We start from the raw sequence: 11,887 nt of genomic DNA, 5'->3' as shown, positions 1-11,887 counted from the left end.
TACTAAAATTCAAAAAAAAAATATGCTCCACTAGAGTTTAGTGGATTGTTTTCATCAATGCAAAACGTAGACAACCATTGAGCTTCATTGTATCCTCAAGGTTCAATTATCAATAACTCTTTTGCTCTCCATAATATAGCTGGTGGCGGATATAACCTTAAAGAAAGTGGCATTGATACACGCCTTGAAACTTGCGTTAATTTCTCATAACTTTATCTTTATCCCCACACACCAACAGGAGGGTGATGGATAAGGTTTGTTCACACCATGGTGGAGGTGTCGAGAGCCACAAGGTAAGATGAGGTAAGTACTGTAAATAATGGCTTTTTTGAGGGAGGAGATCATCGGCTCTTTCTAAAGAGTTAGAAGACTTATATAGATAGTGGGTTTGGAGGCGAGCCAATTGTGAGTCCCAACCAATAACAACTTTGCTTCATCGGTTAAGTGGTAAGGTTGTGAGGGCTCATTCCACGAGGCGATTGGATCGAAAAGGCTACTAGATATATAGTTGGTGATAAAGTGCAACGACACACATTAGAATGTAGCGAATGCGATGGGAGAGTCTTTAGCATATCATTGGTAATATACAGACTAGCAAGAATCGTCTAATGAAATATAAGTATAGTAAAATTAAAATTACAGGATAGTTATTTGTTTTAAAAAATTATTTATAATATATTCTCTATATTTTAAGAAAACCTTAATTAAATTTATTCAAATAATTTAACTTATTCCAATGTGATTAAATTATATTTTAAAATTAAAAAATTAAATTAAATAGCTCCAGTGTAAAATCTAAATGATGCAACTTGAAATAATTTAAATTTGACAAATCCAAAGTTTTGCCGGAATACCATGTACAAGAAATAATCTAAATTTACGTATAGATACCCAGGGGCTGCCAAGGGGGCTGGCAAGGGTACTAATCCCCTCTAAAATGGTAAATTTTTCATTAGGCCCTTTAAATTTTTTAAAGTTTTAAATTAGTAAATGTAAAATTGTACTTTGCCCCCCCCTAAAAAATGATAAAAATTTGTTTTAATCCTTTAAAAATTATAAAGATATAGGCTATTCAAATGGTGAAATTGCATTTCTAGTATAGTAAAAATTAAGATTTAATTTCGCCCCCCTAAAACATTTTTCAACTTTTGCCCTTTAGGTAATACTTCCAAATAAAATCAACAGCATTAAATATTTTTCCTATGCAATAATAAATGCTACCTACCACTTTTGGATTTTTTACTCTTTAAAGATAACTCATATTTCTAAATTTAAAACTAATAATTAGCTATATGTTTCACTTACCTAAAATGGATGAAAATCAACTAAATTTTAAAAACATATAAATTACTTTTAGATTTGATGATAAATTATTTTAGTGTTCATTTTGAATAGTCTAAAAGTAATTAGGATTTGTGAACTCAAAGAATTAGACATGGAGTCAAAGGTCTCGCATCCTTGCAAAATAACAATCCTCTAGGTGATTCTTCATCTCAATCTTCATTTTCTTCTTTAATTTTTGTTTAACATGTATAACCTTCTATTTAGATTAACCAAACATTGGCTTCCTTGAATTTATTTGGATATGGTTTTATTGTGTTTATTTTTGTTCTTGAATTCAATTTTACTAGGGTAAAAATGTTGGATTAATCTCTTTGTTATTTCTTTTATTTTTCCTTCTTTATAATTTTATTGTGCTTATTTTTGTTTAAATTACCTTATCGTCATTATATTTTTTCTTGTTGTTGATGTTGTTGTTACAAATATTATAAGATCATTACATAAATCTTCTTTTAGAATAGTTGATAATATAGATAGTTTTCTTCTTTTCTCTTTTCATTTTTTATTTATAAGTTATACTAAGATTGACTTATTAATTTTGGAATAACACCTCAATGTTGTCCTAAATATTTTGATAAAAAATTGAAGTAGTTTACTGTCTAGATTGCTTTTTCTTATATAAAATATGAAACTAAGATAATACTTATTTTGTAATGAAAATGCAAACATATAAGTTAGCACAATTGTTAGTAGATAGAATAGTACAATATTATTTTTAAAACAACAAACAAAAAAATATCACCAAACCCATCACATTGCTTATACCTTTTTTTACCGATTATTGGAGAAATTCCTAAATAGGATAGTGACAAAGACATACCTATTCAGGAAGAGGCCAAAATTGTTAGAAATATTACCATAATTGCAAGAAAATTTCCTTGTTTAGAAAATTTTAATAGCCAAGAAGAATTATTTACTATTGAATACCTTTCACAATAAAATTCGCAATGGTGTTGGCCTACAATAAAAAATATAAAAATACCTAGTCAACTAGTGATTGAGAATCACCAAAATTTGTAATAGAAATGTTCATTGAAAAAGAAAGTGAAGAATGATTGCACTATTATCACATAGAACTCTCTTGAATGGAAAACAAACTACTGTCAAGATATTTGTGTTGTGTGACATGGAAACTTAGGTTCAATGTTTAGTATCCTTACTTGTACTTCTAATTACCAAAAAAACTCTTAAAACTTGTTAGATTAGATTCTATCCGATGAAGATTTATTCATGTTGAACTTAATAAAAAAAATGGGATGAGAAAGATTATGGAGACATAAAATGTACATATTTTGGATAAGACATTTCATTAAATACATATACTTCATTTTTCTAATTGATCTATTATCCTATTGTTTTCCTTTGACAAACTACAAAAACTAAAATCCAACACAGACCTTGGAAAAAGGTATACATAGTATAAACCTAAGAAAGAACCATACCTTAGACTAGAACAACAACAAAAAAACATTAAGACTCTACAACAACCAATTATAGCTAAGCTTCATCAAGGAGATGAAGAAGCAATGCAAATCCACCTTGGTCCTAAAGCCCTATGTTCTCATACACAATTCAAACTGATAGCTTAAACAATAAGAAAGAAAGAAAAAAAACTTAGACTAAATCAGCAAAACACATTATTTAAGCAAAGATATAACCTAAACCTTGGTGAATATACATCAACAAAAGAACTCAAAAAGGGAATATATACCGGGAAAATTCCATTAATTTTCCATTCTCTTATTTTGGGAAAATTAGGCATATATGCTAGTTTGAAAGAAAAATTAAGGGATTAGACTGTTCGTTTTAATTTACGGAAACAAGTTTTTGTGGGGTGCAGTTGCCACATAGGCCAAGCGCACTCTACTGGACGCGCTTTCGCAAAAAGCGCATCCAACAGGGTGCGCCAACGTGGCAGCAGGCACATTGCACATAATTTTTTTTAAAAAAATCATTGTCGTTCCTCATCTTTGTGGAATTGGCCCATAACTTTTCCCGATATGACGTATATAATACCTAAGGTGTACATGATCCCGTAGGCTTCCACGTCGTTCGATCATAACATGTATTTCAGGTGTCGTATCAGAAATGATGCATATATCGAGTTGTGGCACGCCATGCCTTCTCAAGTTAGTCAATAAGAAGTCCCATAGGCTTTCACTGAAAGCGCATCCTACAAGGCACGCTTTCCTTCTCTCTCCTGCCATGCTAGCAAAAAGCGCTTCCTGCAGGGAGCGTTTTTGCCATGTGTACCAAAATCAATCGATCTATCTCACTAATTATTTTTTAAAAACCTTCCTTGTGAAAAACTTTTACATTTCATACAATATTTTTTGCTCAACAAGGAAATTATATTTATTAATTAGAAAGTCAAAAGCTAGTTATAAGGATGGTTATAGAAAGTAATCTCAGATTCCAGTATGCACAAAAACACAAAAAAGGGCTTTCACAATCAAAACAAATCCATATCCAAAATCAAGATACATCAACATCCAAGATGAAAACATGCTCTATTGATCAATTCATACATTAGCTAAGCCAACTAATAATCCTTTAGGCTCTCGTTAGGCATTAGAAAACCTCCTAAGAGACCTTTCCCTAAATTCTATCTTAAAAAAATTCAATATTACCTTTGCACCACTCAAACAAAACCCCTAAAATAAAGTAAAACATAATAGACATACTGCTCTTCAACAAATTGCCAATCCCATGCATAATCCATGACGACACCTTTATAACTATAACTAAAATTGAACAAACTTAAACCTTAAAAGTAGTCGAACATCCACCTCCACTCACCAAGGCATTAGCATAAAACTCCCCTACCATGATAACCAACCCAATCTAGTCCTTATGCACATATTTGTCTCCCTCCATCTCATCTTCCATGGAAGAATCTTTAAACTCTATGGCAACAATTTTGCCTTAACATTACAATTTTTTGAAATCTGAGATATCACCAACTTATAGAACTCTTATTAGATATTGTTCCTCTCCGCATTCTAATATCATAATTCATCAACTTTTTCAATTGGTTAGTTGTGATTAACATCGTACCTTTAGAGAAATTAGAAAGATTGAGAGTGTTCTCTTCCATAGAGATAAAATCTCCCCCAATGACGTGCAATGTTTATAATGTCTCCAAGTTGCAACCATGCAAAAGCAACCCTATAATCTCTAAATTAAACTATAGGAAAATTGGCTATAGCTTTAATATCAATAAGTGTAAGGCTAGAGATGACGAGGAGAAAACAATTTGATCCCTAAAGTTTAATACTCAACTTTTCTACATCAATTCATAATTTTTTTTAAAAATAACAACGGGTAAAATTTATTTCATACAAATAGTAAAAACAATTTAGGATTTCAAAATTATTTTTGTAAGCTATTGTTTTCTTGTAAATCAACACTTAAATTAATAGCAAATTTACTTTTGGAAGCTAGTTTAACTCCAAAGAAGATTTTATGAAAGTTATTCAACACTTTCCACATAAGTTATGTCTTGTTTGGATACTATTATTTGTCAATAACATGTCTCATTTTGAAAAAGTAAAACACACATAGTTTCTTACTTTCTATCATTACCTTAAGGTTTTTTTAGATAAATTTTCGATTCTTTCATATTTTAAATATATAGCAATGTGTCGTACAATTTTGCTTACACTTATATAGTAGAAAGAAATTATTGTCCTTATCTTTGACATGATTTACCAAATGGTTTAAAATTGATAGAACCAGGAACGGCAGTCCCTGTTCCTGTCGCACCTCCTAAAGCCCAAGTCCAGGTACCAAAGAGAAGAAACAAGAGGGTAAGAACATAATTTCAAGAGCAGCCACACCTTAGAAATTGAATAGATAACTCTGTTAACTGTAATTTTTTTATAGATATTTTGTGTTATAATTTTGGTTGTCTCGAATTCTTTGCATGTCAGTTAAAGCCGCTGCCTGAATACATTAATAAATATATTGTTTCTAAAAGGCCACGCCCAGATGGGAGGATTGACAAGGTAACCATCTTTAAATGAATATTATAACTCTTCCAATATATTTTTTCGTAAAAATATATCTTGATTGTCAATGTTGTCTAATAATACCTCTTATTGCAGTACTATCGACACAAGGTGTTGCATCTTAATTTTCGATCACTAGCTGAGGTTGAAAGGTATGAATCGAGAGGCATTTACCCTGGGTGTGCAAAGAAGAGAAAAGAGAATGAAGACCAAATTGGATTACATGAACCTTTGCTAGTAAGTGTGCTATTTTCATAAACTCTAAAACCTAAACAAGTTTAGTTCTCATATTTATTTACATAAAAATTTTAACTTTTCTTTGGTGATGGTCCTTTTGAGAGTTGAATGTTTCTTCCCATGTTACTGTCATATTGGCATTTCAACTTTTGCAGGCATTGACTTATGAACGAACTGAACAATTGAATGTAGAAGAACCAGATGCTTCAACTAATGAGATAATAATTTATGAGAATATTGAAAATGTGGATACCTGCAATTCTCCAAAGACGGGAATGCGTATTCCCCAAGAACAATGTCACATGACAGAACCTTGGAACAATATGTACATGCCTAATCCTGCTACTGCTTCAGCACCAAAAGGTATCTCTTTCTACTCATTTTTAAGCATATTCCACCACTAACTCCAACTTTTAAATTTTCATAAAGTACACATATCGAATACCTATATCTACTACCTACCCCCTCTCTATATATATATATATTCCTTAGAAAGTATTAATTTTCTTAATCATAGTGTAAACCACCCATAAAAAATTGTACACATGAATACTCCTTCCTATTTACACTTTAAATTCTTAAGGCCAATATCTTCTCTTCAACCTAAGAAATTCACCTAATAATAATAGAGTTTATAAGTAAGATTATTTAGAGGACACATTTACCTACCTATGCCTTGCTTAATCTCCTACTCCGAAGTAGAACTATATTAGTTTTATATAAACTATATTAGTTTTTTACATATATAGTAGAACAAAGTTATTGTCCTGACAGAATTTACTAAATGGTTTGAAATTGGTAATCGCAGAAACAACTGGTTATATAATAGAGGCAACCCCTATCTCTATGCTGCCTCCTAAAGCTCAAGCTCCTACTCCGAAGAGAAGATACAACAAGGTAAGCATTCACACACCTTAGAAACATAAACAAATAGCTCTATTAACTACCATTTTCTTACAATGTTATCTTAAATGCTTTGCATATCAGTTAAAGCCACTGCCTGAGTTCATAAACAATTGGATTGTTACAGAAAGTCCACGCAAAAATGGGAGGATTGATAAAGTAATTACCTTTAAATGACTTTTACAACTCTTATGATCTATTTTTTCCCATATGTAGGCAAATATATATATCTCATTTATCACTGATGTTTGATAATATCTCATTATTGCAGAAATATCGCCATAAAGAGCGCAATATTACTCTTCGATCACTTCTTGAGGTAAAAAGGTATGAAACGGATGGCATTCTCCCCGTGCGTGGAAAGAAGAAAAATGAGAGCAATGGCCAAAGTGAATCGCCAGCACCTTTTCTAGTAAGCATGCTATTTTCCTAAACCCTAAACAAGTTCATTTCTCATATTTCTTTACATTATTTTTTTAACTTTTCCTTTGTAACAATTCTTTCGTGATTTGAGAGTTTCTTCCCCGATCATTGTTATATTGGTTTTCAACTTTTGCAGTTATTGACTTATGGAGAAACTGGAGAACAGAATGAAGAACTAGAGGCTTCAACTATGGAGAGAACAAATTCTAAGAATATGCACATGTCCAATCTTACTGCTTCAGCTTCAGCTTCAACTGCACCAAAGGGTATCTTTCTCTTTCCACTCACTTTTTAAGCATATTCTAACCCTAACTCTAACTTTCCAATTTTCATGAAATACCCATATCTACTGTGTATTCAAACACTAGGCAATATGATTCTAAACTAAAGCACATATCTATATCTAGCACTTTTTGAGAGTTATTCAACCATGGTTTTTTCTTCATTCAATAGGTAGGCGTGGAAGAAAGAGAAAGATGAAAACAGTGGTGAGTTCAGAAGCCGAAGCCAGCATTGGAGTCGAACAGAATGCTAAAGCTCCCCCGATAGATGTTCCAATCAATGATGAAGCTGCCCCAATAGGTGTTCCAATCATTGATGAAGTTGCCCTGATAGATGTTCCAATCAATGACGAAGCTGCCCCGATAGATGTTCCAATCATCGATGAAGCTGCCCTGGTAGATGTTCCAATCACTTATGTTGAGAATTTTAGTGATCTTGGCCACTAAAGATTATCTTTCTCATTATATACTCTGTTGTTTTCATGAAATAATACACATTTAAATTGTTCGTATACTATTAAGAGTTTGGGTTTGTAATAATTAACTTTAAGATATTACCTTCATTGGATTAATGGGTGAAGGTTTTTATTGGGATGTTTTGTTGGATTTTTAACTCAAGGAAAAGGAGTGGTATCCTCTCCTTGTTTAAGAAATACTTTATTTAATAGATATATTTTGTTATCAAAATTAATTGTTAAAGTTTTAAAAATTTCGAGAATCAATTACGCGTGATGAAAATTTTAGCATCCTCGTAACTCTCAAAATGATATTTTATTATATATATTATCTTAATTTTAAAAATACAAATTCAATTCAACATATTCTTACATTTGAGAAAGTAGTCGAAATTTTGATAAAAATTATTTTCATTTATTTAAGAAATAGTTGAAACAATCAAGATGTTTTATGTTTAAATAGGTTGTTTCTGTTTAGTTTCTACTCGGAAAAAGAAAACTTAATGCCATGAACTTAATACTTATGGGCCATCCATCATAACCTAAGTTTTACTACATTTCTACACGCATAAACCTATATCAAACTAAATGATATTTCTATAAACCCATAAAATTTAATATCTTACTAGATCAAATAGCAAAGTTATATGACCGGTATGGTAAGAGGAGCATATTATCTCTCCTATGCTTACATGTCACCCCAGCATACTTGGTAGAACGAGGCAGCTGAAGGAGCATGGAACAAAAGCTTTTATTCTATTTCTTTCTTATCCATTACAAAAGTTTGGGAGCCGCTCTTGAATTTTCTCTTCTTTCCAGGTGTTGTTATAAGAGCCTAACAAAGCCCTGAAATGCAGCCACGTCGAATCAGAACGTGGTTGAGTCAATGCAAACGCGTCGGTTTCTCGACTACTACAGGCAACGTGGACTATGCACAATGCGTATCGTTTCTTCCTCCTCAATTTGAAACCATATCTTCCAGTTCTTTAAAGCAAACCTCCATTAAAAATGTAACCCAGCTTGAGCATCCCCATCTAAGACAAAGATGACGAATGGTTTGCTTTTGAGTCTTCTTGTAGTTAGTTCACTGGCGATGGCTGCTGCAGTCGGAAGGGACGATGTTATATTGAAAGAAGGCCATAGGGTCATAGTTGTTGAATATGACCAAGATGGCAAACATAACACCAAAGTCTCAATCTCATCCCCGTCGCTGCACCAGCAAACAGACCAAGGGGAATATTTTGGCAAGGAAACTATGAAAGATGCCGCATCTGCGCTTCCCAACGTTGGCCATGGCATTTCACAAGGAAAAGCTGGCTCCGGACGACATTCACCTGGGGAACTTATCTGCGATGCTTTCGGGAAATGTACCCAGAGGGTCGCCACTGCCCTTGGTAAAGCCAAAGATAAGGTGTCAGACACCGCACATGAAGCTAACAAGCTTAAACAAGCAGCTTCAGGGACCGCACATGAAGCCAAAGAGAAGGCTAAAGACAAGGCTTGGGAAACCGCGCAGGAGGTTAGAGAGAAGGTTTCAGAGAGTGCACATGAAACCAGAGACAAGGTCGCAGATAAAAAGGGAGCTATCGGCGATGCTTTAGGCAAAGCAAAAGGGGCAGTTGTGCAAAAGGGCCAAGATGTTAAAGAAAGGGCGAAAGAGTCCATTGATAAGGCCAAGGAGGCGGCGACAACAGCAAAAGACACGGCCAAGACGATGGGGGCTGATATAGTGACAAATACATCAGAGCAAGTGGAGAACGTTCAGGAAAAGGCCATGGAAGAAGCAGGCCGAGCTGCGAACAAGGTTAAAACTAGTGCAAACAAGTATCTTGATGGTTTGAAGTACATGACTTCAATGGAGGCATTGAATACAGTGATGGGTATAGTGAACTTACTTGGATTAGCTACAGCATATGGGATGAGTGTGTGGGTTACGTTCATTTCCAGCTATATCCTGGCAGGACAGCTACCAAGACAGCAGTTTGGGGTGGTGCAGAGCAAGATATACCCTGTTTACTTCAGGGCAATGGCTTATAGTATAGGGATGGCTTTGTTGGGGCACTTATTGTGGCACAGGAAAAGATCGATCTCGAGCCCGCCAGAGGTGTTTCAAGCTATTAATCTTTTGTCATCCCTTTTCATGGTTTTGGTCAATGGACTGTATTTGGAGCCTAAAGCCACAAAGGTAACCTGCTTAATTTCTGATGCTCCTAATTGTATATACCAAATCTTTTTTATTTAACACACTGGATATGATATTGTAGGTGATGTTTGAGAGGATGAAAATGGAGAAGGAAGACGGGAGAGGAAGACATGACTTTGTGGCGGAGGGAAGCAGGGCCACTGAGTCACCAAGTGTTGCAGATCCAGTAGCTAAAAATAGCAGGAAAGGCCCCTCAACGGCACCAGCACCAGCACCAGCACCAGCACCAGCAGTAGCACCCACTAGTTCAGAACAGGAAGTGATAAAGCGGACAATGGGTAGGCTGAATGAGAGGCTGAAGAAGCTAAATACAAACTCATCAATGCTTAATATTCTCACTTTAATGGCTCTCACCTGGCATCTTGTTTACCTCGGCCAACGCCTAACCTTCAACTGTTGATGAGATGGATGCTACTTGATCCTGTGTAAAGATCTAGTCTAGGACAGTTTGGTTTTGCAACACTTGTTTCTGTGTACTTTTTAGTAAAATTTTCTGTTCACAACTCTTTTTTCTTTATTTATTTTTCTCTTCCTATAGAAACCCACATTTTAAGCTTCAACCCTACTTGTTGGAGATCATATAAGAACCTTCTGTCGCAACTGTTGAGTATTTTGTATGTAGAGTAGATGAAAGTCATTAGGTTTTACCCCTTTCTTTGTTAGAACTTCCCCTGAAATTTCCATAAAAAATGTGTGAAATTTAAAAACAAAAATTCTCTCCAAAATGCACTGTCGATGTGATTAACTTCCATGACTCATGGATAAAAACGAGCTGGAACGAACTTTAGAGAATTTCTCGATGGTTGATTGTCGTTATACTTATATTAGAAGCTTAGTCCTCGTACAGGGCAGAAGCGGTTCTAAAAGGGTTTTGACCCTGTCTAAAGACATAAGGCCTATGATTGGCATGCTCAGATTCTATTCGATTTTCCCAGCTCTAGCAGAATTAGTAATCAAGTGTGAACATGGGGAAAAAGCGGAGCGCTATCCCCAGCTGAGGGAATTTAGGTCAGATAGGGGTGATGATAGGCTACAGTGAAACACTTACTTTGGTAAGGGATAAAAATTTGGAAATTCAAATTGAGTTCCAATTCACACAAATGTTTACTTTGTTAAACCAACTCCAGAAAATACCAATCAATGCTAATATGAATAAATTAGTTAAACTAAGCTAAAACTAATGGTCTCAAGTGAACCTTCTAATTGAATATCATGGTGAATGAATTAGTGATATAATACTTAATCAATTGCTAACAGCTGTACACTCACTCTTTCTAAACCCGGCTTCTCGATTCAACTTGGACTATAAAAATTATTATTAAGTTAAAGCTTTCACATGTGAACTTAGCACACGTCGGATCTCTTAATTCTACGATGTTGAATGAGTCGCGTATGTTAGGTTCACCCAATTAAGCAAATGTAAATTCTTGATTATGTGTAAGAGTAACTATTGTTGGGAACAACTATGGTCAAACTGACTATTTCGACCTTTAATAGAAAGGTTGGCTCTGATATGTAAGTTTAGGACAAGGAGAAAGTATTTTTAATTAATTCAAAAAAGTTACAGAAAAGAATGAAAGGAAAAAGGAAATGAAATCCTTGATACAAGGGAATCATTATCTTTTGTTTTGAACAACTTTCCTAATGCAACATATCTTTCATCTCCTAAGGATTCCACTACGTGATAAGATCAAAGAGTATTTTTCCCCAAATCTCTACATCCATAAGCTAGTCAAGTTCCACATTCTTACGTGGATTGCACCCAATTTAAGGTATTGCTTGCTTTAGGCTGACACTCTTATGGTTTTTTCAAAAGAACAAACCTTCCAACGCATAGGGTAAACTAACTAGTTGATAATCTTTTTTTTTTTTTTTGGGTGTTTTTACTTTTGTTACTCAGATAAAAATATTTAAGTTTGGTCACCACTATTAGAGAAATTTTATGACGACGATTAATTGTGAATGCCGCATAATCATTTTTTATCATTTCTTTACCTATTACTATTCATCATCTTCTTCCCCTCCACACCACTA

General features: G+C 34.1%; 1 protein-coding gene across 1 annotated transcript; it reads left to right on the top strand.

The window, feature by feature from the left end:
- The first annotated feature begins 8,425 nt into the window (after positions 1 to 8,425).
- Positions 8,426 to 10,518, top strand: LOC105783816 (hypothetical protein). Its single transcript, XM_012609475.2, has 2 exons — positions 8,426 to 9,835; positions 9,915 to 10,518. The coding sequence occupies exons 1-2, from the start codon at positions 8,696 to 8,698 to the stop codon at positions 10,251 to 10,253; spliced, it is 1,479 nt and encodes a 492-aa protein (XP_012464929.1). The 5' UTR covers positions 8,426 to 8,695; the 3' UTR covers positions 10,254 to 10,518.
- Positions 10,519 to 11,887: the final 1,369 nt, after the last annotated feature.

Source organism: Gossypium raimondii, chromosome 13, assembly GCF_025698545.1.
Source record: "Gossypium raimondii isolate GPD5lz chromosome 13, ASM2569854v1, whole genome shotgun sequence".
NCBI classification, from domain to species: domain Eukaryota; kingdom Viridiplantae; phylum Streptophyta; class Magnoliopsida; order Malvales; family Malvaceae; genus Gossypium; species Gossypium raimondii.
The sequence above is the reverse complement of the archived record's forward strand: the minus strand, read 5'-3'. Positions and strand labels throughout refer to the sequence as shown.